The sequence below is a fragment of the Podarcis vaucheri genome, assembly GCF_965113315.1.
Source record: "Podarcis vaucheri genome assembly, chromosome: 17".
NCBI lineage: Eukaryota > Metazoa > Chordata > Lepidosauria > Squamata > Lacertidae > Podarcis > Podarcis vaucheri.
This window is the reverse complement of record NC_138755.1, coordinates 3,109,704-3,137,599: the sequence shown is the minus strand read 5'-3', so window position 1 is coordinate 3,137,599 and position 27,896 is coordinate 3,109,704. Positions and strand designations below refer to the sequence as shown.

Below are 27,896 nucleotides of genomic sequence, written 5' to 3'. Positions count from 1 at the left end.
GAAACAGATTTGTAAAAATGTTACATGGAAAAAATACAAGAGACATTACACGTACTTCTGTAAAACAAGAAAATCTTTAATAATAGTTTTAAAAAAGATCTGTAGATGGTTGATGCCCCCTTCTGGCAAAAATGGAAAGTAGGTGTATAGTGATCTTAGTAACACATAAAAGCTTGGAGGCTTGGCTAAACCCCGCCTCTTGCTCAGGTACTTGGAGCAAAGCTGGGTTTGTTGCTGTGCTTTGTGTCAAATGGGTCTCAGCCCTTCATCCCCTGGGCTAAGGCTGTGGGAGTGTTCTACAAAAAGGGAGGAAGAGAAGCTGAGTCATTAGAAATGTTACTGTGCAGAAGATGCATTCTTCCTTTGTACACTGGAGTGAGACACCTAGTGTGTGCAACAGATCATACTTCTGTTAAGTTTCCAGCATGGAGAGATTCACCGTAGTAGTGCTCCCTCATCAGTACCCAATTTGCCATAAATCTATCCCAAAATACACATAAATATACATACACACCAATAGAACAATCCCAAGACAGCTGATCATAATATAAAGTTCAGCATATACTTTCCCTCAATCAGTCAACTCTGCTACTGTGGCCAATGCTGTCATTCAAAAGGTCAGGTAGGTCCCCTGGTGCTGAAAGCTAGCTAATGCCACTTCTAGCCATTTGTTTTTCTTGCTGCATTACACTGTTACCTCAAGCTTATCCTTTCAGGTTGACTCCCCTCAAATGTCTACTTTTTCACTTAACTTTTCCACTACAGTGGTACCTTGGGTTACATACGCTTCAGGTTACATAGGCTTCAGGTTACATACTCCGCTAACCCAGAAATAGTGCTTCAGGTTAAGAACTTTGCTTCAGGATAAGAACAGAAATCGTCCTCCGGCGGCACAGCGGCAGCAGGAGGCCCCATTAGCTAAAGTGGTGCTTCAGGTTAAGAACAGTTTCAGCTTAAGTACGGACCTCCGGAATGAATTAAGTACTTAACCTGAGATACCGCTGTACAGCCAAACTCCATCAACCTTTGAAAGAAAAGTGTTTACAATATTCCAGATTTGTGCACAAAAGAACAGCCAAGGATTGTTTATGTGCAAGGCTGATACTTCCTTTCCTCAGCTTTTTCTTTCCTGACTCCTATACGGCTGTTTTATGCAAGAGCTTCTGCAGAAAGAGCTAATTAAAAACTAAAATATTATGGACATGCCTTCAACAGCAACCAGTGGAAAAGGGCAGACTGCATTCTTTCCTCTGGGTTGATGGAAACAGAAGTAGGGGTACAGTGAGAGATGGTGCTTAGTGACATTTTACTACATGTGGAAAAGAAGTGCCAACAATGTGCTTCAGTACACCCACAGTCAGGTAACATACATTTTTATATTTGATATTCCCTTACTGGATGGTCTGTTGATTGGGAAAATCTAAATTTAATTGGGGGGGGGGAGTGTGGTCTGCCACTTGGATGAAGAGGATGTCATGCACACAAATTGGAAGTGGGGAGTGAGTTTAATTGTGCGACTTGCATCTGCTGGTTTTTAAAATTTATTGATGCTCAGAGATATACAATAATACATACCCATTACAAAGTTGTCTCTTTTATAATATACTGGTATAAAACAGCTACCTAGTCTAAAAAAGAACAAAGGCAGAAAGGGGAAAAGACGGGGAAACCTAAAAAAAGAAAAAGCTGGTATTACAATTAAATCCCATCAGCAGAATAGGAACCAACTGACAGTTTCCAAACTCTACCATGTGTACTTCATTGCTGTCGTTGGTATAAAGTTGTAGGCAGATAAAATGACTTCCTGCAATAGATATTACAATTCTATTATTCTATATAAATAGAGGGTCATCTAGTCCAACTCCCTGCAACGCAGGAAGCTCAGCTACAAATCTGCCTAAGAGTTACCTCATCCAGACCATTTTACCAGCTTCTCTGCAAGAATATCATGGGGGACTTTGTCAAAAGCCTTACTGAAATCAATATCCACAGCATTCCCCTGATTCATCAAGCTTGTAACTTCCCAAAAAAAGAATCGAGATTTGTCTGGCATGACTTGCTTTTGAGAAACCCATCACAGCCTCCATTTCTAAGTGCTCCCAGACTGCTTAATTATCTGTTCTAGGATTCTGTTTCATTACTTCTAGCCTTTTCCTATGTCTGATCTATCAGCTGCCAACTTTTGTTTCTCCCAATACTGGGATTGCTGCTTTCTCTCTAGCCCTGGAACACATGGATTTTTTTTGTTTAAAATGATGCATTAAGTGTATAGTTCCTGAATGTGGGGGGAAGTCCTTACCTGTAGGCTTTTCCTGGTTGATGTCTATGCATAGTGTATGGATGTCAGAGATAAGCCCGGTTCTAGGTGGGACTTCCCTTCAACAGGGAGTAAACCATGCAACAGATGTGTGAAGGGGGCTATTGCATACAATATACCATAAAATCACATGCAAAGCACATCCTTTCCCTCAAATATTTCTGGGTGCTGTAGTTTGTTAAGGGTTGCTAAGAACTGTGAGCTGTGAGGGAGTAAACCACAGTACCAAGAATTCCTGAAATGTGCTTTAAAAGTACAGTGCATGGGTAGGCAAACTAAGGCCCGGGGGCTGCATCCGGCCCAATCACCTTCTCAATCCAGCCCACGTATCAGCTTGTTTTTACATGAGTAGAATGTGTGCTTTTATTTAAAATGCATCTCTGGGTAATTTGTGGGGCATAGGAATTCGTTCACTCATTTATTTTTCAAAATATAGTCCAGCCCCCCCCCCCCCAAGGTCTGAGAAACAGTGGACCGGCCCCCTGCTGGAAAAGTTTGCTGGCCCTTGGGATCGTGTCCCGCAGCCATTCACACGTTATTTCTCTTCTCTTGAAGCACGAGCCACGGAACATTTCCCGGCGCACACAGAGACAGGCTGCGGGCTGGAAGACTGCAATCCTAAGGAAGGGCTTCAGGACCGGCCCGCCTCAGGCGGCGGAATCCTGCCGGAGAAGCGGGGGGCGGGATCCGAGGAGATCTCCCCACAGCGGCCACTTCTGCCTCGTCCTGGGGCGGGGGGATCTGACATTTCTAGGCCCCCTTTTCCTTCCAAGGGGCGCCCGACCAGGCCCTCCCTGCCGGGGCGGAGCCGCCTCTCTCTGCCCGCCCTCGGGGCCGCCTCGGCTCCACGTCCGCGCACTCCCTTCTCGCGCCATGGCTGGCGGCGCGGCGGAGCGCGCTGGCTGGCTGCTGCTGCGCCGGGCGGGCGCTTGGCTTCCCCGCTGCAGCCGCTTCGCGACGGAGGCGCCCAGCGCCCAGCCCAGGCCTCCGTACGGGAGCCGGCAGCCCCAGGCCCGGCGGGGCGCCGACCCAGAGGCTCTGGCCGGCAGCGCGCCGCCTCCCGGGCCGGACCGGCCGAGCTTCCTGTGGGCGCGCTACGGAGAGCTGAAGCGGCTGGTGCAGGGTGAGCCGGGGGGCTTCGAGTGGGGAGGAGGCGCCCGGCCCCGTCCCGGCTCCCTTCCCCCCGGGGATGCTGCCGCCCCTTCTCTCCTCCCGCAGGACCCCCCCGTTTCTTTTCCCTTTCCATGTACTTTGTAGCAGCTCCCTTCCTGTGGTACCTTTTTGCCGACCCGAGGGAGCCCGGCTCCTGACCCATTTTTAGTCCCTCGTTTTTAAGCGAGGACTCGCGCCTCTCTCTTGCTGCTGATGTTGCGGAGACTCTGCTCCGGAGCCTTCCTGCATTCAGGCCGGGTGGTGGGATCCCCTCCCCTTTGTTTTGGAGACATGTCCGGGCAGGGAAAGCGGGGGAAGGGGCTGCTTTGTGTTTGGCTTCTCAGGCAGGGCTCTGGAGGGAGGGAGGAAGAGAGCAAGACCCACACGGCGGCTCACATTTCCTGTGGCGTGGATCTGTTAAGTCTTGAAGGTGCCACGGGACTCTTCTGCAGCAAGAACACCAAACACAGTGAATTTTAAAGAATTGGAGTTGTTTTATCACAGTAGTTTTAATTGATTTAAATTTGCATGCAAAAAATAGGTAAAACTTTGGAAGAAATTGCCAGCCTTTCTTTGTTTTTAGATTATGCATCCATGAATCTGGAAGAGCCATTCCTTCCTGTGTGGGAGAGAAGCCTCTTCTAAAATGATGCCTGCTACCCTTGATTTTTGTAAATATTTGCATATTTTTAAAAAGTGTTCTTTAATACAGGTGGTGGAGGTACTTATAAGACTGACTGGAATGGATGATTCATCTGAACATGGTAGTACTAATCACCCCCAGTCCAAAGAAGGAGATCCTGATTTCTCAAAAATATGATGCATACATTTTGGGTTCTCCTTCTGAATTCCAGGTTTCGGGGGCGTTCTCCCAATCCTTGTCAGGGACCAGCCAAAAGTATGCATCTAGCAAGCTTGCTGGGGCAGGGGGGAACAGTGCAATTTTAGAGTGCCCCCCTCTCATAAACCACTAAACATAGATTAGTTACTCCTTAACATGATTTAATCAATCTGTTCTAGTTGCAGCCAGGGATGGGCTATAGCTCAGTAGCAAAGCTGCTGTTGTCCCTTCTATTTTCTTCCCCTTTCTCCCTTTTTCTGTGGTCAGGATTTTTATCAATATTACAGAGATCGGGAGGAGGCATGGGCTGGCGAGTGGACTTAATTGTGCAATTTATGTTAAAACATGTGATAAACAATTAGAAGGTAATGTAATTTCATGGTATGACAATACCAGCATTACATTACCACCATTACTGTTCCCCAGCATCTTCAGAAAGGGACAGGGAAAGACCCGAGCCTGAAGCCTTGGAGAGTTGTTGTAGAGAGCATAGATGCCTCAACTTAGCTTGAGACAACTTCCTATTCTCACCCGTTTTTATACATGTTCATCTGCGGAATTGAAGATTCTAACAAACCCTGTAGAGATGATGTTAGCTTCAAAGTAAACCAGAGCAAAATAGTGTGCTTTTGTATATTTAGTGTAAGGTTAACGGTATTTAATCCAGTTTTGTAATAAGGATGGACATACTTATTTGGATGCACAAAGTGATCAAACTCCTGCTATTAATTCCTGACTTTCTCCTAAATGCTAGGGAAATTGCCATGTCTCTCTCTCCTCTCTTCTTCCCCTCCCACTGCCATTCCTCTGCACCTCACAAAATTTGCATTACAAAGCTTAACAGAGTTTCTTCCTTCCTTCCTGGGCACTGCCAGTTTCTTGAACTGTGGCATCACTACCCACAAAGTTTATGTGACCACACCAGGCTGTCTGACCCAGCAGTTCCCTCTGTGCTTTGCCTGTTGACCACAAAGAATCTTACGCATTTCAGCATTTGCTGAATACAGTGATTTTTATTTCCAGCTCAACCAGTTTATGGGGGGGGGGTGACAGAAGGCAACGTGTATTCCGTGCTCCGAGATGAGCTGACTCATCACTTGGCATAAGGCAAATTCTTCATTAGTGTGCCTGCTTGCACTTGACAGGGTTAACTAATGCAGGATGTTTGCTGTTGCACAAGTGCTACGTGTTTCGAGCAGCAAAGTGTATGCGCTGCCTAGGTATAGCCGTCTGTATTCTTAAAAGACTGAGAGCTGTGTGGGCAACTGGCTGCTTTATATTTTGGCTGTGAACCAGTTCTGCCACTTGTTCAAGCTCCTCCCTGAAGGACTGAGGAACACAAGGAGCTGCCCTCTCCTGAATCTGACCCTTGGTCCCTCTGGCTCATGTGGACAGGCAGGGGTTATCCAGGATCTCACACAGGGCTCTCCCCAGCCCTGCCAGGACATGCTATTGGGGATCAAGCCTGGGACCTGCGTGCAAAGAAGACACTGTAGTTGAGAATGACCAAGATTCATTCTGTTTCCAGTGGTGCCCATCCAGCTTCCAAGCCAGCCATGAATGTGAAGCCATAATAGCGCTTAGAGAAGAACTAATTCGGAGGAGCAAAGGGATGGCAAAGGCTATTATGGGGAGATTTAATCTTTGCTGTCTAGCAAATGGTGGTTCATGGAGAGAAGCTTCATTTAGGTGGTTAAAAGAGTGACTGCGGATTTGTGGTTGAAGAAGGGATGTTTTGCCTCCCGAGGTGGAGGCAGGAAGCCTCTGAATACCAGCTGCTGGCCATCAGAAGTGGGGGAGGAGAGTGCTATTGGCCTCGGGTTCTACTTGTGGGCTTCCTGTGGGCATCTGGTGGACTGCTGTGAAAACAGGATGTTGAGCTAGATGTGCCATTGGGTGATGGACCCAGCAGCCTCTTCTTATTATAGAATGGCACTGAATGGCCTTCATATTGCTCATTTAAATAAGGGGGAATCCAAATGACTAGTTCTTAATTTCTAAGGGAAAAAAATTAAGGCTTGGGGTGGGGTGAGGCTGAGGTCTATTTAGGAGTCATCATGTCTGCTTTGTACCTTAATCCTATATATGTGGAATCTACCTGTGGTCACTCAATAGTAAGGAAAGGCATGCACACAATACATAGTTAGAGGCATGTTTCTTTGTTGTAACTTCATGGATTTGAGGACTTAGCCCTATATGGAAAGCACATTCAGAGGCTAAGATGTGGCAGACATAAAGCCCTGAGGGTAACAAGGACTCCTGGCTATGCAAGATGCCTCCTGAAATGTTCAGTAGTAACAGATTGCTGGTGTGCAAGAACAGACTTAGAGGTGGGGAGACTCTCCAAGGAGGTTAGATAGACAGTCGATTGAAGTATTGCAATAAAATGAAATCCAAAAAAATAAAAGAAGTAATGCAAATTCAATTTTAAAAAACCCATTATCATTATTTAAAGTGATGGATGTACCATCTCCCTCCTGTCTTCAGCCACAAATCAACAGACACACCACAGACCACCTGCATGAAGCTCATGAACCACTGATGGTCCATGGACAGAAGTTGGGGAACCCTTGATTTAAAGCATTCCTTAGTATTATGTGCAAACGCAGCTGTAGAGGACTTATCCCACTAAATTTGGTTCATGAGTGAGGGGCATGTTTTGTTAGTTACCCACTCTCTTAACAATCTGCCTCCTGAGGTATTTTATTTTGTATAACAGACCCAGGGGGTCACCTCACCCCTTGTTTCTGGCTTGGGAGTTATCTTTTCCTAGAAGAATTCTCCCTTTCTGGCTAGAATGAAACCCAGGTAGTCTGTATTCCCACAGGTTCTACATCCCCTGGCACAGACTTAGCCTTCCAGTCTAAATACCTTCTCCAGACACTCAACCCAGTCTTCCTGTCTAAGCTTTGAGACTCCTTCCTCTTGCAGTAGATTGTCTCCTCAGTGTGGTTGTTCAACTCAAATCAGAACCAGTTCTCCCTCAGACAAATTCTATCCTAATCCCTTTCTCCCATCTCAAATCAAGCCCTATCTAAAAACTCCCTCAGAAACTGCTCCTTGTATTCTCCCTCCCATCTATGCAATGAGTCAGGTCCCTTCCCCTCCATCCCTGGATCACAATTTTATTACCTTTTGGAACTAAATAAAACCATATATTTGGCTATTTTTGGTGAATCTCTATGTTTCAAAAAATGGGATTTCCTTGCCTTATGGCACTGGGAGTGCAGTATAGGTTGTCAAATGGAGAGAAGTGTATAGAAATGGTGGTGTGTGCGTGTCATTGCAGCACAGCACGCAATCTCAGGAGGCCAATGTTTCTGATGTGTTGTGGGAAAATGATTGCTTCTTATTATTGCAGAGTGATTTTACAGCACTCTGTAATAATAAGAACTCTGCTCATGCTCTTATGTACAAGCAATCATTTTCCCACAATGTGTTGGGTACCCCTACCTTTGTCTGTAAGAGGCATCCATTTGGAAGTGTGTGGTAATTGCTTGTGCTTCCATCTTCCTCCAGATTTGCTTCCCCCAGGGGTCTGCAATCTTCTGAACCCTTCAACAATCTACTCCAACAATGAGATTTCCCTGAGTACTATCGGAGTTTATGGATTTGACTATGACTACACACTGGCGCTATACTCACCTGCCCTCCACTCTTGCATCTACAACACAGCTCGGGACATCCTTGTGGAGCAGTATAAGGTACCTCTAGAGCTTGCATGTCCTGTTGACTAGAACACGAGAAAAGTAATTGGCAAAGTTGGAGAGTGCTTGGCTTGGACAAATGGTGGCGACTGAAGGTTTGAAAACCTTTGGGTGGGGGTGGGGAGCCTGTGGTCCACAGGCCAAAGTTGGCCCACCAAGGATACCTGCTTGATCCATGAGCCCATTTCCCCCAAAACTTGCCCACCTGCCCCCACACCTGACAGCATATGTACACCTAAACCATGTTCACAATTGTGCATTGGCAAGGGAAATTAGGCTTTGGATATACCGCCCATCAGCTGAGCAGCACTGGCTTGGCTGCTGAAGTGCTCCCTGTGCGGAACTTCCTCACACACCGGATGTCTGCAGAAAGCAGGCTGTGGCTCTACCACCCATCAGCTGGCGGGCAGTAAAACTGGAGCTGCAGGCATTTTAAAGCACAATGCAGGACTCTTGTACTGTACTTTGAAGTCAAAGGCACTTGCTATCATGGTGACACCAGGTGGTTGGCAGCCAAGGCCAGGATCTGACCAGTGGAGCTAGAAAGGTTCCCCAGCCCTGCCTTAAGCCAAGCGAGACATGAGAGGAGGAGGCAGTCGTGTTTGTATGCTTGTCCTGTTCTGTGTAAACTGTATGTGTTCGTTTTTTGCATCAAAAGGAGCATTCAGGTGGACGAAGCTGAACCCTCTGCTGTCTTTACCTCACCATGCTCTGTCACTGCAAGCACTTTTCTGGCAGCTCAGTTATCCAAAGTGGCCCAGGCTAGAAAAGACACTTGAAGCAGTGGGGAAAGGGGAGGGTTTAGCACTCCTCATTCAAGTGCTAAAAAGTTAACTTTTACCTCTTGTCTTATATGTGAACAGGGCAGACAGACCAAGAAGGCTGCTCCTTTCATGCCTCCTTTGCCTCTTAATGGGTAGAATGTGCGTTTGCCCTTCATGCTTGGGAACCTGTATGGGCCTCCCAGTGTTACTGGACTCTCAACTCCCATCATCCCCAGAAAGCAGCACGGCTAATGGATTGGGGCTGATGGCATCAACATCTGTAGGGCCACAGAGGTTCCCTATCCCTGCTGTCTGTGCCTGCCTCTGGGATCCCAATTGTAGCTGATAAATATGGATAGCATGGTTCCAAGCAATTCCCTGCATTGACTTCAATGAGAAAAAGTATTATCTTTGAAATCCGCTTCCAAATGACACTTGAAATGCTCTAGACTTTTTAAACTGATTGACAACCTTGCAAATTGTATGTTTTGTTCTGTCCCATCAGTATCCAAAGGGCATCCTGAAGTATGAATATTGGCCGAACTTTGCCATCCGGGGCTTACACTACGACATTGCCAAGGTGAGACAGGTGGCTTGTCCTGTTGTTGTGGCTTCGGCAGGACAGCAGAGGCTGGAAGAGCAGAGCTGTGTGTGCATGTGTCAAATCTCACTTTAGCCTGAAGTCACCAGCTGTTCTTAGCCAAACTGCAATGGCCTAATGCAGTAGTGTAATCAACTTGGAACATTTTAAAATAAATGCTAAGCATTATTACTTGTCACCTGTGCAAATAAGGGTCACTTTCAGCAGGAGGTTAATTGTAAGCCAAGGGAAGAGTTTGTTCTTTTTTTCCGTTGTGGTCATCCATGTAGCACAAATGTGGGCAGGCAATGTGTTATACATAGGGCTGCCTCTGAAGACGGTTTGGAAGCTTCAACTGGTGCATAATTTGGTGGCCAGGTTGCTCACCAGGGCAAGACGGTTTGAGCATATTACACCAATCCTGGCCCAACTGCACAGGCTGCCAATTAGTTTCTGGGCCCAATTCAAAGTGCTGGTTTAGACCTATAAAGACTTAAATGGCTAAGGACCACAATACCTCAAGGACCACTTCCCCCCATAGGAACCTACCCAGACCCTGCAATCATCATCTGAGGCCCTTCTTTGTGTGTGTCCTCCATGTGAGGACTAGAGTGTCCTTTTCTATGATGGCTCCCCACTTGTGGGATGCTGTCCACAGAGAGGCTCACCTGGTACCTTCATTACATATCTTTAGGTGCCAGGCAAAAATGTTTCTCTAGTCCTTTGGTTTTGGCTGATCAGGGCAGTCCAACTTCTCATACCAAGTGGGCTGCACGTTGCCTTGTCTCATGGGGGGTGGGATCACCAAGATTTGACTTACACACCCAGCCCTGCTTTGGGATGAAGGCACTTGGCTCTGGCAGGGTCCTAGAGCCCTCCTCCCCAAAGTTGGAAAAGCACTAACTAGGCTTTGGGAAGGAGGCAAGAGGAATCTAGGACCCTGTCGGTGCCCTCACACCTACTTCCCAAAGCCCAGCGCCTTGCTAATCCAGCTTTGGGAAGGCAGTGCAAGGGATGGGGCATCAAATGTTGCAAAGGGCCACCGTAAAAGGCTTTGGGGGCCACATGGAGCCCTTTGGCCGTGTGTTGGACCACCCTGGGTGTCCTTTTAAATGTGCTTGTGGGAAGAGTGTTATTGGTTTGTTATTGCTCTTGTTTTTATAATGTATTTTGTGTTCATATTTTGTATTTTTATGTGTTGAACCACCCTGTGATCTTCAGATGAAGGGTGTTATACAAATTCAATAAATAAATAAATAAATAAAGTATCATTTCATGAGCTAATTTGCAATATAGGTTTCCTGTGTGCTGACTCCACATTTCTCTTCTGTCTGCCATACAGGGCTTGCTCATGAAGATAGATGCCTTTCATTACATTCAGCTGGGCACCGTTTACCGGTAAGTGTTTCTCACATTGGCCCCCAATGGCTGAAAATGGAGCAGAATTTCATGGCTGAGATATTGGAATTGAGGCTGTTCCTAGACCTAATTTTTAATATTCTTCTGTGTGGTCATGCCTAAGATATAACCCCGACTCCCAGGAAATAGAATTTGCAAGTTGGGAAGCAGTCCCAAAGGCATGCGGTCCTTTTGAATCTCCCTTGAAAAGTCTGGTTAAATTTGTGTTAGCCATGGCTAGCTATGGCTCACATGGAATATTAAACCATGGTTAAGTCAAACAAAGCAAGGAAGAGGGGAAGGAGCATCCATCCCTTGCTCTGGCTCAAAATTTGCAAACTAGTTTGTAAGGAGACCGCATCATGTCTGCGGCAGTCAAACTGGAATTCATAACTTCGTAGCCACATTACTCACATGCAGTACTTTGATTCAGCTGCTAAATGATGCTCTCCTGGCGACACTTCCAAGCTCCTAAACCTTTCCCCTTTTTGGCATTCTCCAGGGGCTTGAAACCGGTTCCAGATGACGAGGTGCTGGCGTTGTATGACGGTACCCTTCATATCCCCCTCCACCAGGCTAGTGGTTTCTATGGAAAGGTTGGTTCCCTTGCTAGCCCTGGAGTTGGTCTGAAGGCCATCAGCCAGTGTCTCTCGTTGCTCAGTTTCTGTTTCTGACTGAGATGTGGCAAGAGGGGACCAGGTGCCAGCAGAGTGTAGCTCCTTTTATTTGCCTTCCTATGTATCTGTGCTATTCAGGGTCCACCAAGTTATAAAGGGAGCTTAGTTGGAGGCATGGCAAACTGAGATGCTGGAGTAAGAATGAAGTGGTCTTCTTTGAAAAGGGGCATCCGTAATGAAGTTTTCGTCATGTAGGCAGAGCACCCCACATGCCAATACTGGCCTTGCCCTTGGAGCCAGTCCTAGATGTGCATAACTAACCAGAAGTAATTTGTCGAAGAGGTGTGAGCCTCTCTAGCCGAAGGTGTAATGTTGCCCTGACTCAGAGGACTCAAGCGCCATCCAACTCCCCAAGAGTCAATGGCAGATAAAGCAGACCTGGCCCCTTTAAACAGGGTTGCCATACGTCTGGTATTCAGCCCTCGTAAACAGCGTCCGGGTGGAAATCGATGAAAGTCCAGGAAAATCCGGGTGTGTGGCAGCCCATGTCAGAAGTGTCGGTTTTGGTGAATTTCATTAAAAACAATGAACAGCTTAACAACTTTGCCCCCCACCCCTGCAAAAAAGAGCTCAACTTTTGTGTCCAGTTTTTCACTTCGTGGGCGCAGAGCCAGCAACTGAGATACAGCTGCAGCTCCTGTTTAAGGCTCGGTCTGAAGATGACTGTTGCCGAAGGAACACCTGAGCTCTGCTCTTCCAGTGCAGATAGCCTGAGCTCTGTGTGTGTGTGTGTGTTTGGCTCAACCTGAGAGGAAATCGTTACTTTATTTTATTTATAAAATTTGTATGCCACCCTTCATTCAAAGATCTAAGGACAATCCACAGCATAAAAATACAAGATAAAAACACAAAATGCATAATAAAAACAAGAACAAACCAAACCAATGACCTCACCCCCCCCCCGCACTCTCAGTGCGCCACTTTCACATCCTAAGGTACCACCATCCTGGTCATGATCCTGATTGGAACATTCCATAGGTGCTATTTTATGTTTTTTAAACAAATGAAAGAACATGAAACTATGCATTTAACATAGTGTGTTGTTTGACACACAGAATGCAGTGTGGGTAGGCAAGAACTTCCCGGTGAAATAGTCTCACGGCAGCCCCTTTCCCCTGCTCACGGAGGCTGCTCTGTACCTCCTAGCTGCCTTTATCTAATCTGGATGTTTCTTGCCTTCCCCATTTTTCTCCAGTCTGGATCTATGTACAGTGGTACCTCGGGATGCGAACAGGATCCGTTCTGGAGCCCCATTCGCATCCTGAATAGAACGTAAGACGCATCTGGGCGTGCTGCGTTTCGCCGCTTCCGCACATGCGCATGACGTCATTTTGACCGTCTGTGCGAGCGGAGTAATGTGCTCCGTTACCTCCGGGTCGCTGCAGAGCGCAACCCAAAAATACATCCTGAAGCTTATTTATCCTGAGGTATGACTGTATCTGATAAATCAAATGATGGAAGCGGAAGTAAATATGCTCACTCTCACTTAATTGTGGATTTTGAAGGTGGTTGGTGAATGTTGGGCTCTGATGTGTAGCTGGACTGTATGAACCAGGAATTGTGCAAAGCTGGACACTTACAGTTCTTGCACTAGCAAGAAATGGGTGATGAGTGCAGGCAGTTCTAATTGAGAGTTGCTGTTCAAGCCAGGAACAATATTTTGTTTCTCCTTCCCTCCCTTGGTCTTCCCAGGGTCCAGCCATAAAGCAGTTTATGGACATCTTCTCTCTCCCTGAAATGACCCTCCTGGCCGTAGTCAATGACTTCTTCATCACCAACGATATTGATTACGATCCCATCCATCTCTACAAAGACGTAACGGTGTGTTTCCCTCCACTTTCCTGCATATTCTGCTCTTGTTGCTGAGTGTTGAGATGTAGGCTTCTGTGTTGAGAATTGGCAGGAGGATTGTTGCTTGCTAGGTGTCCTTTTTTGGTGGTGGGGGGGAGGACTCTGTGTTCTCTGTGGTTTACCCTGCAGGCGAATTGAGGAGGAGGATTTGAGTGCTCTCAAGGGCTCTGTTCAGTTCTTTCTTTTTTACTACTTTGTTGTGGGAGGGAGTGACGTATCTCGCCACAGCAGAACAGGCTGTCCTGAACCAAGGAGAGAATTGGGAGGGGCTGCCTGCTTAGCTGCCAGGGAGGCTTATCAAGGAGCCCAGCTGCCCCAAGGCACACGGCATGGGCCTCTTTCTCCTCCTCTGCCGGTGTTTTGAAAAGGCAAGTCTCCTCCTTCGTTGTATCTTTGGAAACTTGAGACATCTGGCTCTGCCTCTCAGACTCACGTCTTCTCTGGAGCCTGCCTGTCTCCTTGATCCAGGGCAAGAGGTCAGAACAGGCATTGTCATAAATAGCATTGCTCCATTGCTGCCTCAATGCACGTAGGCCCTTTGACTCTTCCAAAAGACCTCTCTATTGAGCATTCATTCCAATTTGTTTGCAGGAAGATTAGATGGCAAATGCTCATTAGCAAGCCAACCTTCTGATTTGTTTGTGGGGGGATTAGATGATGTTGTGTTACCCCACACTTCCCAGTGCATTTGTCCATCACTTTCCTTATCACAAGTAGTCTTGGGGGGGAAGCAGGTTTGCTACACAAGACCTCCCAATCAATGATAATTGCACAATTCTGTTAGCCTCCCGGAATGTGAATTTGCCTGTATCTGATTGAATTCCACCTGAAAATAGGGAGAGGCTTAGTGGGTTCTCATGCTTGTATTCTACAGTGGGGGGGGGAGTATATGATCCCCTGCTAAATTTGCCCATTTGCCTTTTGATGAAGAAATGACCAGTCCATAATTGTAATGGTAGGTTTCTTGTAGCTGTGAGAGACAGAATAACAACAGGAAAACCTCCAGAAACCCAGAAGACAAAAGTCAGAGATTGATGTGCATTATAATGAGTGAAAGAAGTATTTGATCCCCTATCAACCAGCCAAATGTCAGGCTACCTGGTATCTTAACTGTATGTAACGAGCTGAGATTAGAAGCACCTGCTGTAAGGGAGAGGTCTTACCTGTAATCCCAGACCTTTGTTTTCTGGGTTTCTGGGGGTTTTCCTGTTGTTATTCTGTCTCTCAAAGCTACAATAAACCTACCATTACAATTATGGATTGATCATTTCTTCTTGTCTGCACGCCTATCCAGATGAGCAATGGAAAGCACTGTCACATTGTTTCCTGTCCACACTAGTGGCTAGTAGTTGATGGGATGTATTCACACTGTTTCTTATTGTCCCCTCCTCTCAGTACTTCCCCACCTTCCCTAAGTTCCAGAAACGTGAGGCCCATTGTGGGTATGCACACATGTATTCATTTTCCTATGCAGCCAAATTTTTTTTTTGGATACAACTTTTCTGTTATGCCAGATTTGCATTAAAAAACAGATTTTTTTTTTTTAAAGACCATTGAGGAGTGCTGTCAGGTAGGGGTGTGCAGCAAAATGTCACCACAAATGTAAAAAAAACACCTGCCTGCAGAATGCATTTTAGAGTGCAAGCTGCCAATGGGATGTTGTCAGTGCCAAAAGTGTATACACATGGAGTGCTTAGAAGCCATTTTAAACCACTGTGTGCGCACCACTTTTTTGGAAAGTAGCTGGGAATTTCTCTGTGTTTGAAAGAGGAAGAAAGACAGAAACAGGCAAGGACCAAGCTAGTTGTAACTGTAGCAAGGTCTGCTGCATTTATTTAAACAGGTAAAAACACCCGTGGGATTTCTCAAATCAGATTTGGGCTGTGGTTCAAACGGAGAGGTTTTCCCCTTGTAAATGCATGCCCCCCCCCCGACACACTGAAGCCACTATTTGCCCTGTGGAGGAAAACAAGCAAGTATCAGTGTCTCTGAACTTCCTCTACCCACATCCCTGTCAGGGAAAGCAGGGCCGAAAAGGAAAGGGTTAACCCTCTTCCTACAGTTCTGGAGTCCCAGTTGGATTCTTGTTAAAACCCCCCCCCCCACACACACACAAAAACTGGTGGCTACTATTACTTTTTTTTTCTTTTTAAAGCAAGTGATCCAGATATGGATCTCTAAACTGGTTTGGCCATCGGAATATGTTGTAAAGCAATGGAGCAACAAAGGCAAGTGATTTGTGGGAGGCTGGGGCCAGTTTGCAAAAGTTTGCAGTGCCTCCCCACCCAACTAGGTAACCTAGCTTGGGATAGAGGGGCACGTGGGGTGATTCCGGCTCTTAACCCCCCACTTTAGCCCAGAAGCCAGCTTGGAAGGGGTGCAGAGCAAGGGAGCTGTATAGCCTTCCTTTCCAAAGTACCATCTCTCGAAAGCAACTTTCAGGGTGTTGGTGAAGCATTGGAAACGCAGGTCAGGGGGAGCTAGACCAGTGTGCACATTGTTAAACTTGTTTGTGTATTTCTGAGGTGTTTTTTAAAAACTATTATTAAAAAAAGTTTTTTCAATAGGATGCCATCCGGGATGTCCATATTAAAGGCTTTATGTACAAGTGGATTATGCAGGATCTGGGTGAGTATCCATCTGCCAAGGGGCTGGAGGCAGGGCAGCCACGCAAGCAGAGGGCTGCAAGGGATGCAAATGGCCTTTCCAGACCTGCTCCCTTTCCCAAAGGAAGAGCGTCCACCCACTAGCTAAGCTGTAGAACAAAACACGCTGGTTAGCTAGCCTAGTGTGGCAGAAGTGAAATGTTCCACAGTGGGCTGTTTTTCTGCATGAAGTGATTTAGCAGAATGGCACAGAGGCTTAAGCAAGTGAACCGAGCAGTGGACGGCTTAAGGGAAGGCAAAACCAAAGATCAGGCCTGGCTGAAGTCTCTTCGTCTGTGCATTCTCTGTGCACATTCCACACCAAGAAAGCTAAATTCTGCAGTCACAGGAGAAGCCAGGAGACTGAAGCCCCACCCTTCGTCCCAGAAATCAGAGAGGGATTGGCCAGGTGCCTTCATGTGCTTTAAAGGGGGGGGGTTGCGTTGTGCCACATTGTGTACTTTTTGTTCACTTGCACAGTGTAGGCATATACACAAAGCCCAGCCTAAGTCAGAAAACGAAAACAACAATCCTTCCAGCACTGCTCCTTCCCACCCAGTGAACCTCGTTTCAGTTTGTCTCTTGGTTCTGCATGGAGAAGTTTTTAATGCCCATCTTCCCTCTGCAGAGAAGTACATCCTGCGTGGGGATGAGACATACGCCGTGCTGCACCGCCTGGCCAAGTGTGGCAAGAAACTCTTCCTCATCACCAACAGCCCTTTCAGCTTTGTGTGAGTCTGAACATGGCAAGGCTGCAAGCTAGAAGTAGGCTGGGCATTAGCATTGTCCTGGTCCAAAACTGTTGATCTACAATAGACTTCCTTTAAACTCTGCTTAAATGCTGATATTGAGCCCATCTGTTGGAATCTCTAGGGCTCTCCTGCAGCAGCTGCTCCTGCATTTTCATAGAATTGTAGAGTTGGAAGGGAGCCTGAGGGTCATCGAGTCCACCCCACTGCAGTGTAGGAATCGTAACTAAAGCATCCATGACAGGTGGCCATCCAACTTCTGCTTAAACACTTCCAATGAAGGAGAGTCTATCAAACAGCTCTTGCCATCAGAAAGTTCTTGTTTGGTCAGAATCTCCTTTCTTGTAACTTGAAGCCATTGGTTTGGGTCCTGCCCTCTGGAGCAGGAGAAACTAAGCTTGCTCCATCTTCCATGTGCTGGCCCTTGAGATAGTCAAAGATTTTTTTAGGTTTGACTTAAAGTGTTACACTACTAGCCCTTTAAGGCGGCTCAGGCAGACAGCTTACACTAATTTGACAGTCTCATGGTAGATAGGAGAATAAAGGAGGAAGATGAACAGGGAGCACTACTGTGGGCTGTGAGAAAGGAGTGAATTATAGCTGCTCTGAGCCTGGCTTTGGCCGGGGAGGGCGGAATGCAAATAAATTATTATTATTATTATTATTATTATTATTATTAGCTCCTGCCCTCTGCCGATTCTTCTGCTGGAATATCTTCTGCCCTTCTCAGGCTTCCTTGGTCTGTGTTGCAAGAGCCCATAGAAGCTCCCCCTGCTGTCTGCTACTGGTGACATTCCCTCTCCTATTCCTAATGTGCCTTTTTCCTCCTTTCCAGCAATAAAGGGATGCGGTACATGGTTGGTAAAGACTGGCGGGACTTCTTTGACGTGGTCATAGTCCAGGCAGACAAGCCTCATTTCTTCAATGATTGTGTCAAGTAAGTGTGGCCCACTCTAAAGCTCCTGCTGTGGGTTCCAGATCCCGTATGCCACATTGAGGGATGAGTTCTAGTGCATCCACCTTGGGCGGTTGGGGGGCAGAGCGCACAGCCTGAAGTCTGGGAAGCAGTTCTGGCCCTCGCACACATGCACTGTCTTATAGATTACACCAGTCAGTATAGAGACTTGAGTCTTAAGAACCTGATAGGTTGCCTCTGGCCACTTTGCAGAGAGCCAAATATTCTGTTTGCTTTCTGTTGCTGGAGGTGGGGGCATTCTGTGTAAATTTGAAATCCTGCTATCTGCCCAACTGCATCATTTTCCTCCTTTCTTTATTTTTAAAAAAGTGACTTAATACTGACTTGATTGCCCTAAATATTCCTCTGCTTGCTTTTCTGTGAGACAGAAAAAATAAGTGTGTGGGGTGGGGAAGGCTACACACTTACACTGGCTTGGGACAGAAATGCTTGTCTGCTTTTATGAAGATAGGGGTGCTTTGTAAATTATACATGACTTCTGAATATTCTGTTTTCACTTCCTGTCATTCTTCCCCTTCTTTCCTATATCTTGTATACCTTCTTCCCCTTCCCTTTTTGTGTCTTACTGACATTTAAACCACATGGAATGGTTTTATTACAATCAAGAGGTACATATATTTTTGTTAAATAAATAAAAGAATGAAAGTCTTTAAGGAGGTGCATCTTAAATTGCACTTTTTATAATATTGCCAAAATGCAGTGCAAAGTCACGACTCCTGGTTTTCCTTGGCTCCAAGAGCCACTTCACACAAGAATTTGCAGAAAACATCTCCACAATCTTATGTGTAGGTTCCCCACAGAAACAGTGTGAGAGTGGGCAAGGGAGGATGATTTTGTGGGTTTGGAGGCCAGATGCTGGGTCCCAGGAGCTCATGCTGTCCTTTTGCTCCCAGCTCTGGGAGAGCAGAGGGTATTGTTGGCACCCCCCACCCACCCACCACTTGCTTCTCTCCTCAGACCTTTCCGACGACTGGATGCTAATGGGGATCTGCAGTGGGACAAAATAACTAAGCTGGAGAAGGGACAGGTATATAAGCAGGTGAGGAAATGGATTGTGGACGATAAAAATGTCATGGTGGTGGGATTGTCTGTCTTCTGGAAAAATGGAATTAATATACCAGATCTTTCCATGCTTGTAACTTGGGCATGTCAGTCCTTCAGCATATCATCTTCTGTACACACACACACACACACACACACACACACACACACACACTTTTCTCCACTTGGTTATTCTTGAGGCAGCTTTGGATGGATGTCAAATCAGATACCTAAGGGATGGGGGAAAGTAATCTCCTCTCTTGCAGGTCTAATCCAGTTCCACCGTATGACAGGAGCCTGTGTGGCCCTTCAGATGTTATTGAACCACAACTCCCATCAACCTCAGCCGGTATGTCCACTGATCAAAGATGATGGGAACTGTAGTCTAGCAGCATCTGGAGGGTCACAGGTTGCCTATCCCTGCCCTACAGTTTCAAGTAGGGTGTGAGGAAGAAGTCGGGAATGGTGTTGAGCTGGCCAACAGGGCCACTTTTAACAGCCACCCTTTGCTAAGTTGTGTGTGCGCTCTCTCTCTCTCTCTCTCTCTCTCTCTCTCTCTCTCTCTGGTGGTGAGGACACGGCCTAGTCTGGGCTCACCCTCGCCATGGCACAGTGGGCAAGCAAGGGAGAGGAGAAAAGCCCACTGAGGGCTTCTTGCCCAGTGCTCTCTGTTTCTGGAGGTTGGCACCAGGCTGCCTTCTCCATACCAGCAAGTAATTCCATATCTTTTGTCAATTCTAGGTGAACATTCAGCCTCTTATGTTTAACCTCATTCTATATTAATGTAAAAATTGTGTAGCCATTTTGTTCCTGTATTTACAGAACTCCTTTAACTGACAACACCTGTCTGGTGATTTTAATGCACCCTTTCTCATTCCACTGTCAAAAAATAAAATATAGGGCAACCTCGTTGACTTCCTCCAGCTTACAGGCTGGCGTGGATCCAAAGTTCTCTACTTCGGAGATCATCTCTACAGTGACCTGGCGGTGAGATCTTTGGGCCTTTTTCTCTGGGGCAGGAACGGAGTGTGGCCTGTGGGAGCTGTGACCTGACTGAGTTGAAGGGAGGGGAGAGTGGGTGAAGTTGCTTTGGGCTTGCCTGTGCCTTCCTTCTTCCACTGTACCCGTCTCCCCACAGGACCTGATGCTGCGCCATGGCTGGCGAACAGGGGCCATAGTTCCCGAACTGGAAACAGAGACCAAAATGGTGAACACAGAACAGTACTCACAAGCACTCACCTGGCTGCAGGCCTTGACCGGCTTGCTGGAGCGCATGCAGGTAGAGGAGAGTCCACTTGGTGGCTGAGAATGGAATGGGGAAAGGGTACAGAGCACTTCATGGAGGGTTGCTCTTGAGAGATGGCAAAGGATGCTAAAATAGTAGAGCAATAATCCTAAAATCCTAGAATTGTAGAGTTGGACGGGACCCTGAGGGTCATATGGTCCAACGCCCTGCAATGCAGGAATCTCAACTAAAGCACACTTGGCAGATGGCCATCCAACCTCTGCTTGGAAACCCCCAAAGAAGGAGAGTCCACCACCTTCTGAGAGAGTCCCTTCCACTGCCAAACAGCTCTTCCTGTCAGAAAGTTTTTCCTGATGTTTAGTCGGAATCTCCTGTCTTGTAACTTGAAGCCATTGGTTATAGAATCAATAAGGTGCCCTAAAGACCAGTTAACATAGAAGAAATGAAGTTTCTAGCTAGCTTATGGGCTGTGGACATTAATCAGTAGGTAAAAAGGTGGATTTCTTCTGCAGAAGTTGGTTTAGTGAGTTTTAAGGCAGGATGGAATCATCAAACACATTTCTAACCACTTGGTTTGTTTCTCCAAAAGATGTTCAAGGATCCAGAAGCTCAGAATGTGTTGCAGGACTGGATGAAGGAGCGACAAGAGCTCAGGTAGCATTTTATCTCTGCCTTCCCATGCGCTTCAGTGTGCCAGGTCCAGGGTTACAAATAGCCACATGCCTGAGTGTCTGTGGCAAATCAGAGTTTTATCCAGGCCAACTAGCCAAGGATGTTTCGGGGAGCTGGGGGCAAGGCTGTACATGTGGTGCTTTGCTTTTTCAGTCTGTAGTATTAATGTCAACTTGCAGGGTCTTCTTCTTTGCATGCTTGAATAGATGAGATGAGATTTACAATTTATACCCTGTTTTTCTGTTAAAATAATACTCAAAGTAGGTTACGATGCAAAACAAAAATACAATGTACAACAACAAAATATGGAATACAAGGCTGATCTACTTGTAGTTGCTTTTCCTTCTGAGTTCTAGCTCCTCATCAGGTTATTCTGTCCCACAGAAAATTCCATACTCATCTAGATCTCCCCTCTGTTGTCCTAGATTCATGACTTCCACACCCCTTTAGCCTCATTATACTTCTACACAAGGGGTTGAATCTGGACTGAGGTAGCTGAACTTGGGTCCCATTGACTTCAGCAGATCAGCTTCATGACTTAAGTTCAGTATCATTGATTTCATTGAGAACTAGGTTTCCCTGTTGACACAAAGCCCAGGTAATTGTAACCCCTGTATTTGCATTTCTTCTTCACCCCATGCTCTATTTTTAGATTTGTAAACACTTTGGAGTGGAGAGCCGCCTCTACAAACTAATGGTGGAGCTACATAAATAAGAATTTTCCCTCTCTGAAGGTGTGCCCATTTGGAAGAAAGGCAAATAATATTGTGTCTGTAGGTAGCGATTGGTAGGAAAAGGTTAAAGAGGCCCCTCCAGCTAAACAAATTAAGAATGGGAATCTGTGCTCCTGCTGCCTCCTGAATTCTAACTTTCTGCAGTTACTGTTGGCCTGTGTCAGCTGCTTTATGCTTTGCCTTATTTTTTGAAACCCTTAAATCTCCCTGCCTACTTACAGCTGACTCCAGGTTGGAGAAGACCCTGTCCAGGTGCCCTCTGGTAGGCTGTCTTCTCCATCATCAGTTGCCTTCCTCCCTTGGGCTTAACTGGCAGTGGGCAGCAGCAGCAGCAGCACTCTCAAGCATTGCCAGGTGACTGGCTCTAGCCTGCTTTTAATTTACTACAATGGCCCAGATTATGAGCATCATGAGCAATTCAAATGGCAGCTGGACCCAGCTTTTTGGTGGCACTTGGAGCATCAGGCCTGAATTGGTGGAGTTTCTTAAAGGGAGCCCCAGCAGCTGCCAGGTGTTGACTCTGCCTAGTCTGCCTGTAGCAAGTGGGCAGCTGTGCAGTCACTGCCATGCAGAAAATGGCTAGTTTCTCAGTGTGGGTTGAAAGTGTACTAACGTTCCCAAGCACAATTCAAAGTGTTGGTGCTGACCTTTAAAGTCCTAAACGCCAGCCCTGTATATCTGAAGGAGCATCTCTACCGCCAAGAGCACCCAGATCCAGCTCTGAGGGCCTTCTGGCGGTTCTCTTATTGCAAGACGTGAGGTTACAGGCAGTGGCGTAGTGTGGGGGGTGCCAGGGGGGCCGGGCGCAACATCTGGGGGGGCGCGCTCGCTGCCTCCGGAGTCGCCGAAGAGCCTCGGGCGCAGGCTGTAGCGGAGCCGCATGTCTCGCGGAACCGACGAGCTGTGCGCGCGTCCAGGCTGAAGGCGCCCGGCAGGCAGCGGCTCTCAGCGCTCGCCGCGGAGGACGCGCCAGGCAGCCCCTCCTCACAGCCCCGCCTCCGCCGGTGCTGCTGCAGCTGCTGGGCCGTTGCATTTTCCTCGCCTCTCTGCCCCCCACCTCCTCCGGGCAAGCGGCGTCGTTTGGGCAGCAGCGCCAGCGGCAACTCACAGGTTAGGGGTTAGGGGGGCGCAAATTACTTGCCTTGCCCCGGGTTAGGGGGCGCAAATTACTTGCGTTGCCCCGGGTGCTGACAACTCACGCTACGCCGCTGGTTACAGGGAACCAGGCAGAAGGGCTTCCTGGCAGTGGTGCCCACTCTGTGGAATACCCTTCCATCGGATGTCTAGGAGATAAATAATTATCTGATTGATAGAAGTCATCTGAAGGCAGCCCTGTACAGTGGTACCTTGGGTTACATACGCTTCAGGTTACATACGCTTCAGGTTACAGACTCCCCTAACCCAGAAATATTACCTCGGGTTAAGAACTTTGCTTCAGGATGAGAACAGAAATTGTGCTCCGGCGGCACAGTGGCAGCAGGAGGCCCCATTAGCTAAAGTGGTCTTCAGGTTAAGAACGGACCTCCAGAACGAATTAAGTACTTAACCTGAGGTACCACTGTATGGGAAAGTTTTTATGTTTGATGTTTTACTGTGGTTTTATAATTTGTAGGAAGCCACCCTGAGTGGCCGGGGCAACCCAAGTCAGATGGACCGAATAAATAATAATAATAATAATAATAATACAATCCATTTATTGTGGGTATGAATCCTACATGCACAGCAGTTTCAAGAGGATTTCCAGTGACCTCTGAACACTCCAGTGGTGGTTTTCAGCTGACTGTTGGCGAGAGAAGTTGAACTGAGCTGAATTTAGCATTTAATTAAATAGACGTAATAGCTGTTTATGAGAATGTGGCATGGAAGAGTTTCCCCAGTACGGTTCAGTCTCTGTGAGGTGGTCCCCTCCTTAGCAAGGTCTTTCAGAAAACCGTAGGTTGCCTAAGGAGAGCCAGAGTAAACACAACAGCATTCCATGGGAGAACTAGAGGGAGCTGCGTGCGCGCTCTTTCAGAGGGAGTGTAATCCCGTCAAGAGCAGGCAATCTCCCACCCATCTGGTCTGGGGATCTGAGCAGTGGCGTAGCGTGGGTTGTCAGCACCCGGGGCAAGGCAAGTAATTTGCGCCCCCTAACCCGTGGATTTGCGCCTCCTAACCCTAACCCCCAGATGTTGCGCCCGGTGCGGCCGTCCCCCCCTGCACCCCCCACGCTACGCCACTGGATCTGAGTGCTTTAAAAAGAAATCATTTGAAAACAATCAAGTATTCCTGCTAATTTCAAGGTTGCCAGGGACAATGTGTACTAGCCATAAAATACCAGGGTGGATATGAATCTTTCTAAATCCCCCCTGAGTGAGGGAAACCAGTTGCATCTCACCAGAGAGGGCATTTCATAAACAGGGAACAGCTGTCAAGAAGGTCCTTTTGCAAGTTAGCATAGCTAACAAGTTAGACAGGAGTATCACTAACAGGGCCTCCCATGACTAGTAACCCTGGATAGTCTTCCTCTGTGAATTTGTCTTTTAAAGACACCTAAGTTGACAGCCACAACCACATCTTGTATCAAATTCCAGAACTATTTGGACTAAAATATTAGTGCTTCTTTTTGTCTTTCCTGAATCTCCCAACATTCCATTTCTTTCAGTGACCCTGGATAGACAGGGGAACATTTTTCTCTCTGTTTTCTCCTTCTAATGCATAATTTAATAAATTGCAGCATATCTTTTCTCTTACTTGCTTTTTTTCTAAACTAAAAAGCTGCAAACGTTGTAACCATTTCATGTAGGAGAGTTGAGTTTGTTTCCTCTTTTCTGTACCTTTCACAGCTCTGCACTCCCCTTCCTCTGAGGTGCAGCAAGCAGAACTCTTTGCAGTATTCCAAGTGCAGCCACTCCAGACATCTGTAGAAAGTCCTCCCGGTGGCAGTCTCATTTGTGATGTCTCTTGTTTTGATCCCTAGCACAACATTCACTTTTTACACCGCTGCTGCACACTAGGTTGACATTTTTATTGAGCTGTCTGCCATCGCTCCAAGAACTCTTTCTTGGTCAGATCACAAATGTCTGTGTTGCCCCAGTATGCATTCCTTTACACTTGCTCACTTTTTGAGCTCTTCACAGTCCCTTCATTCCCCCCTCCCCCCTCCCAGTGCTAATGGTCATGTTGTGCGGCCTGAACAAGCTTTCCTTCTGGGTAAATACTCTTTCTGTGAAAATTCCATGAAAGAATTCACAAATTGAGGCTTTTGCTGCTACTGGGTTCTGTCTCATCTGGTGGGCTTGGATTTCATTTCTATAGAAAACAATGGTCTGGGCTGTGCAACTGGATAGCTCTCTAATGGCTCCCCTACTTGCATCTATGGATGCCATGAGCTGCTATTAACCCAGGGTCTTCAAACTAAGGCCCGCAGGCCGGATCAGGCCCGCCAGGGTCCTAAATCCAGCCCTCCCTGCTGCTGCTGACTCTCTGGCTTCTGGCTAGCCACCACTACCGCCGCCGCCACTACCAATTTCCCATCCATCCTTCCATGGCTCCTTCAAACTACCATTCCTGTTACATATTCTATTTTTCTTAATCCATTAAACATTCTAATTTCTCTCCTTACAAATTTTAACTGCTGGGCTTATTCCAGACCTGCTAAGGTTCTAACATTTTTACAGTGAAATTTTAAATATTCTACGAATGGTTTCCATTCCTCTCTAAAACATTTCTCTTCTTACTCTCTAATTTTGCTGGTTAAACTTGCTAATTCTGCATATTCCATTAATTTTGCCTGCCATTCCTCCTTTGTAGGTACTAACTCCTCTCTCCATCTTTGTGCATATAAAATTCTCACCACCTAAACAGACTAACTTGTTTACTTGGAACCTCGGATCTCACTATACCTAAAAGAAAGGCCGCAGCTCTCTTTGGAAAGGTCTTCCAAAATATTTTTTTCCAGTTCATTATATATCATTTCCCAATATTCTTTGGCTCCACCACATATGATTGAAAGTCCCATCCATAACTTTACACTTCCAACATTTACCCAACTCTGACTTATACATTTTTGCTAATCTGTTTGGTGTCAAGTACCATCTATAAATCATTTTCAAATAGTTTTTCTTAAGAGCGTAGCAGGTTGTAAATTTCAGTCCTGTTTTCCACAGCTTTTCACACAAATCTAACTATATTATGGCCTACATCTCCTGCCCAACTAATCATTGCCGTCAAATGTTTCATTCACTTGATAGTATTGCAACCAATCTGTCACTTGTTGCCGACTCCTTCCATCTTCTTCAGGCTTACACTAGTATCTGTAAAGTCCAGTTTACACAATTCTCTATACGTTGGCCATCTTTTCTCCATATTAAGTTTTTCACTGCAATTGTTTTGATGGGTCAAAGCCACAAATGTGTTTTCCTTTCTAGCAGGTTTTTATATTTTCCCCAGACTCCATAGATATTTCTCCTAATTCCATGATTCATAAAATTCTTACGTATTCTTGCTTTGCCATACCATAGACATGCATGCCAACCAAATTTAACACCACACCCCTCCAAATTGAGCAGTTGAGTGTTCTTCAACTTTATCCATTCTTTTAACCAACACAAGCATGCTGCTTTGTAATATAAATGCAGATCTGGCAGAGGGAATTGATATCAATCAATATCTTATATTTAATTCTTGGTTTCTTCCCCTGCCAGATAAATCTAAAAATATCCTTCTGCCAAGAAATATCCTTCTTTAAACCAGCTTAGGTTATTAATTATTGGGGCAATTTGAAATAAAAATAACTTTTTCAATAGCACGTTCATTTTTATGACCGAAATTCTACCCAACAGAAAGCTGAGATTCTTGGAGAGGTGCATTCTTCAGCTAGCACTGCATGCTGCAGTTTCCATGAAATCACATTGCCCTGTTGCAACTTGCTAGGTCACCCAGCTAGGTACAGAACCTAGGAAGCCAAAGATTTAATTTTGTATGCTGTTGTCTAATAACTCTTTCTCTTCTCTGTGTCCCCTCAAACTTGCTGCAGGGCACTCACCAAAAACCTCTTCAATCCTCAGTTTGGCAGCATCTTTCGCACCTGCCACAACCCCACCTATTTCTCACGCCGCCTGTGCCGCTTCTCGGACGTCTACATGGCCTCGCTCAGCTGCTTGCTCAACTATGACCTCAACTACACCTTTTACCCAAGACGCACTCCCCTGCAGCACGAGGCTCCCCTCTGGATGGATCAGCTGTGCACTGGCTGCATGAAGACTCCCTTTTTGGAAGAGATGGCTCACATCCGCTAGGGACCTGCGCAGGCTCACGACTCTGCCCCAGACCCACAAGTGCAGCAGTGAGGGCTGACTTACTGAATTAAGAGTCCCTGCGGGGCATTCGTCCAAATTTACAAAGCAAGAGTGCTTCCTAGGAATGTCTGAATTGTTAAGGCCTAATTCATCTTTGCCAAGTGGTCTTCAGTATCCAGTCTTGCTTGCAGGCATCAGAAGTGCCTTGCTGCCTCAGACCAAGGTCCGACTAGACCAGAATTCTTTTCAGGATTCCCAGTAGCTAAGCAGGTTCTTGGGCCTATCTCAAATTGGCCAGGAGCCCAACAGCAGAGTTTTGGTTGGGCTTCTTCCTGCAGGTGCTCTAGGAAGCTGGGAAGCCTGTCAATTGCTTGTCCGCTGGTGGAGCACCTTGGAATGGTCTTGCAGTCCTCTCTGCCCTCTCCTGGGGTGGATGCATTTCACAGGCAAACTCACTCAGCAGCTGCGTGGGGGTAGGGGTGAAATGCTATTTTTGCTCCAACTCACAAAACTACTCAGCCCCCACCCCTTGCAGGGGTCTTCTGAAGTGCTTGAAGTTTACCTTTTCCCCACTGTTGGGTTTTTGTGAGGGTGATTTTTGCTTGCAACCATGGAACGTCTGGGGTACTGTGGGGAGGGGCTGGGAGGGAAATATCCTGTCTCTTGGTGGGGGGACAGGAGGTGCTAATGGGAGGGTAGGTGTTTGTAGCTCATAAGTCAAATTTTGTACCTTTAATAAAGTTCAGTGTGAAACCTGTTCCTGGTACATTTATTTGCCAGAAAAGGGGGTACAGGATCAGAGGTGGGGTGGGGCACGTGTTTTGGCTCCTCTACTTTGTCCTAACATATTTCATCTTTTCTGAACCATTTGCCTGTGATGAGGAGTGGTTTTGGGGTGGATGTATATTCCTCACTTCAAAAAAAATCCTTTTCAAAGTAATCTTCCTTTCTCTTCCTATGTAAATTAAGTAAAGTGTACATTAAGATTTCTTACTCTGTCTAGCATATTCTGCTTCTGCTAAATATGAGGGTCAGTGCAGAACTCTGAAACTGCCCCTGACTAACAGGAAATGCTGTTCACATCCTTGGTCTTAATAAGCATTCCCCGCACATTCTTAAAATTTAACTTGAGGGACTAAAAACACACTTTCTAATGGCAGCAGCTGTGTATTGTATTGTATTGTACAGTCCAATGCATGGATAGGCAAACTAAGGCCTGGGAGTCAGAGCCGGCCCAATAGCCTTCTAAGTCCAGCCCGCAGGTGGT

At 46.5% G+C, this 27,896-nt stretch overlaps 1 protein-coding gene and 2 long non-coding RNA genes across 5 annotated transcripts; 2 read left to right on the top strand and 1 right to left on the bottom strand.

The window, feature by feature from the left end:
* Positions 1 to 55: 55 nt before the first annotated feature.
* On the bottom strand, positions 56 to 3,717 carry LOC309522568. Of its 2 annotated transcripts, none has more exons than XR_014215137.1 (2): positions 3,595 to 3,717; positions 56 to 296 (listed from the first exon to the last, which is right to left on the bottom strand). It is a non-coding gene; the product is annotated as an uncharacterized lncRNA (long non-coding RNA). The 2 variants fall into 2 exon arrangements; XR_014215138.1 differs by lacking the exon at positions 3,595 to 3,717 and adding an exon at positions 2,300 to 2,360.
* On the top strand, positions 3,175 to 27,619 carry LOC309522508 (5'-nucleotidase domain-containing protein 2-like). Of its 2 annotated transcripts, XR_014215118.1 has the most exons (15): positions 3,175 to 3,440; positions 7,830 to 8,014; positions 9,287 to 9,361; positions 10,704 to 10,759; positions 11,262 to 11,355; positions 13,129 to 13,257; positions 15,855 to 15,915; positions 16,561 to 16,663; positions 17,517 to 17,618; positions 18,615 to 18,696; positions 19,599 to 19,685; positions 19,837 to 19,977; positions 20,534 to 20,598; positions 21,042 to 21,214; positions 26,368 to 26,490. XR_014215118.1 is itself a non-coding variant. In XM_082205836.1 (14 exons), exons 1-14 carry the CDS (start codon positions 3,191 to 3,193, stop codon positions 26,627 to 26,629), a joined length of 1,692 nt encoding a protein of 563 aa, XP_082061962.1. In that variant the 5' UTR covers positions 3,175 to 3,190; the 3' UTR covers positions 26,630 to 27,619. The 2 variants fall into 2 exon arrangements, 1 of the variants encoding a protein (XP_082061962.1); XM_082205836.1 differs by lacking the exon at positions 21,042 to 21,214 and having other exon boundaries at positions 26,368 to 27,619.
* LOC309522561 lies at positions 3,865 to 6,306 on the top strand. Its single transcript, XR_014215131.1, has 2 exons — positions 3,865 to 4,090; positions 4,521 to 6,306. It is a non-coding gene; the product is annotated as an uncharacterized lncRNA (long non-coding RNA).
* Positions 27,620 to 27,896: the final 277 nt, after the last annotated feature.